The sequence below is a fragment of the Lathyrus oleraceus genome, chromosome 4 (assembly GCF_024323335.1).
Source record: "Lathyrus oleraceus cultivar Zhongwan6 chromosome 4, CAAS_Psat_ZW6_1.0, whole genome shotgun sequence".
Classification (NCBI taxonomy): domain Eukaryota; kingdom Viridiplantae; phylum Streptophyta; class Magnoliopsida; order Fabales; family Fabaceae; genus Lathyrus; species Lathyrus oleraceus.
In genome coordinates, this window is record NC_066582.1 from 371,850,743 (window position 1) to 371,853,250 (window position 2,508).

Here is a 2,508-nt window from a genome sequence, read left to right on the forward strand (position 1 = left end):
CTTGAGAAATACTCATCAATCTGCATAAAAATGCTCAGTAGACATCAAAGAGTAAAGGTAATCAGAAGAACTGTTACCCATGGTTTTAAACTGCTTTCCACAAGAACGGCGACAGTAATTGTGACTACAAGTCTACAACCTATGCTTTTCAAGATCTCAACAACCACATCAATTCCAGCTATATCTGACTACAATATTCTACATATCAGATATCATAACATAACCACCACAACTGTAATTAAAAACCTTACTTATATGATAACAAGATGTGCATAAAGTAAACCAGGGTGTTACAATTTGATTACATTACATGTTTTAACTGAACCAAAACAAAAAACATAACGAACAGGCTTTTCCTTTCTGTTTTACAAGTAAACCGAATGTTAAATTAAGCCGATAAATAAGAGACTCGTCTGTCATCATTCATTAACTATGAAAATATGGAATACACAAAAATGCTCATCACCAATTCACCACCACTATCACTAATTACTACCACAATAACCAATAACTAACATGTGCTTGTGATCAAAACCATAAACACATCCAACCAAGCCAACAACATATAAACAATTTCATCAATTACACCATATCTTGATAAAAACAAAAAATTGCCATTTAGATCTATGAAAAACTGGCACATATATAGACACGACACATAGGACTAGTTGAATAATGCGGTAATGCGGAATACCAAACACACACCTTCAATCTGAAGTGTCAATGCTACATACTCATGATCAATCATCATCATCATGATCACTCTCATCACTGAAATACCCAGCTTTCTTCCCTTTCTTCTTCGTCTTGTTGTTGTCCAAACCCTCATCATCATTTCTGTTTCTCCCCAGCAACCTTTCACCCGCTTCATCATCCACAACAGAAGCCCAATTATCGTCAAACTGCTCCGCAACAATCTGACCACCCTCCTCCTCCTCCTCATCACCTTCCTCCTCCCCATCCCTATCCCTCAGCCCACTAAATCCCCGCCGCGGCTTCTTAGGCTAAGGCCGCGACCTCGGCCCCAACTGATTCTTAGGACACTCATACGACAAATGACCATGCCCCCCACACTCATAACACAAAGCAGTCTCAATATTGTACACGCGCTTCCGAATAAACTCTGGAGCACGTCCATTATCAACAGCAATAGAAGCAGCTAGAGTCCTTCCATTGAGAATCTTCTTATTCATCTCCGCCACGGCGCGTTGGGCGTCATTACGAGAAACGAATTGGACAAACGCGACACCGCGGCTTAGGCGCGTGTGACGGTCTTTGAGAACGGTTACACGCGCGATGCGGCTGAAAGTAGAGAAGAGCGTATGGAGATCGGAGCTTGTTAGGGAGTAATCTAGATTAGAAACGTATAGCGTCGATTTTGATGGTGCTAAGGGTTCACCTGTTCCTCCTATTGATGATCCTTTGTTGTTCGGTTTTGATTGGGGTTGATTACTGGATGTGGTGTCGGTGGTGGTGTTTGGGGTTGAGGACGAAGCGCAGTAGCGGTAGTAGAAAACGTCGTCGTCTTCATCGATGTCGCTGTGTTTTCGTTTGTGTTTCTTCTTGCTTGACATTTTTTTCGGTTCAGGTTTTTTGTTTCCGGCAACGGCGTTCGGTTTTCGGCGACGGTATTAGTTCTCCGATGCTTCTTTAATCTATAGAAGAAATCTGAGAGTGGAGAGATTCTATAATGCGTTTGAGAAACCCTAGAGAAGTGAAGCGAAACTCCAAGCGGATCTGGACATGGATCCAGATATTTTGGATTGGTTTTATATATGGTTTTATCCATTCTTATTTTTTTATAAGCAGTACTATCCATATGTAAATGGACAACTTGCTCACCGCCAGAGTACTTGTAAAGATAGCATAAAACTAAAAATTATTATGTTTTAATATTTTTTTATTTAATTGGTCAGCCACCCATCTGCATATATAAATTTTAATAATTTTTTGTTAGTATGATGCTAGATTTTTTAAGACAAAAATTTCTAGTTCGTTAGATATACAATTTTATTATATTATTTTAGATTATATTTTAATATCTTAAGATAAATAGAGTTATTGAAATTTAGCAAAAATAGAATAGAGTGAAATAGAAATTTTATTACTTTATTATTTGAATAATTAGCGATAAAAACAAAGTAAGTTTTTGATTCTGCTCATATAAAAGAGAAACAATACTGATGGAAAGTGATGAAAATTTTCATTCTGCTCATATTAAAGGGAACAATACTCGTAGAAAGTGATCAATACTAGTAGAAAGTGATGTAATTTTCTATTCCTCATATCTAAGGGAAACAATGCTAATGAAAAGTGATGAAATGAAATAAAATAGAATAATAAAATTTTATTATACTGGATCTGATTTTAATAAACTCAAACAATGTAATCTTATTCTATTTCATCTCATATCACTTCATATCATCTCATTGCATCAATTTAAGCAAAACCTTAGTCTAATAACTTCAGTTTCACAACATTTAAAAACTCTTATGTAGAATTTGTCCA

The 2,508-nt window shown here is 36.5% G+C and overlaps 1 protein-coding gene across 1 annotated transcript; it reads right to left on the bottom strand.

Moving 5' to 3' along the window:
- Positions 1-740: 740 nt before the first annotated feature.
- Positions 741-1,574, bottom strand: LOC127137538 (U11/U12 small nuclear ribonucleoprotein 31 kDa protein). The gene is made up of 2 exons (XM_051063996.1): positions 1,051-1,574; positions 741-963 (listed from the first exon to the last, which is right to left on the bottom strand). The coding sequence occupies exons 1-2, from the start codon at positions 1,572-1,574 to the stop codon at positions 741-743; spliced, it is 747 nt and encodes a 248-aa protein (XP_050919953.1).
- Between the last annotated feature and the right edge of the window lie 934 nt (positions 1,575-2,508).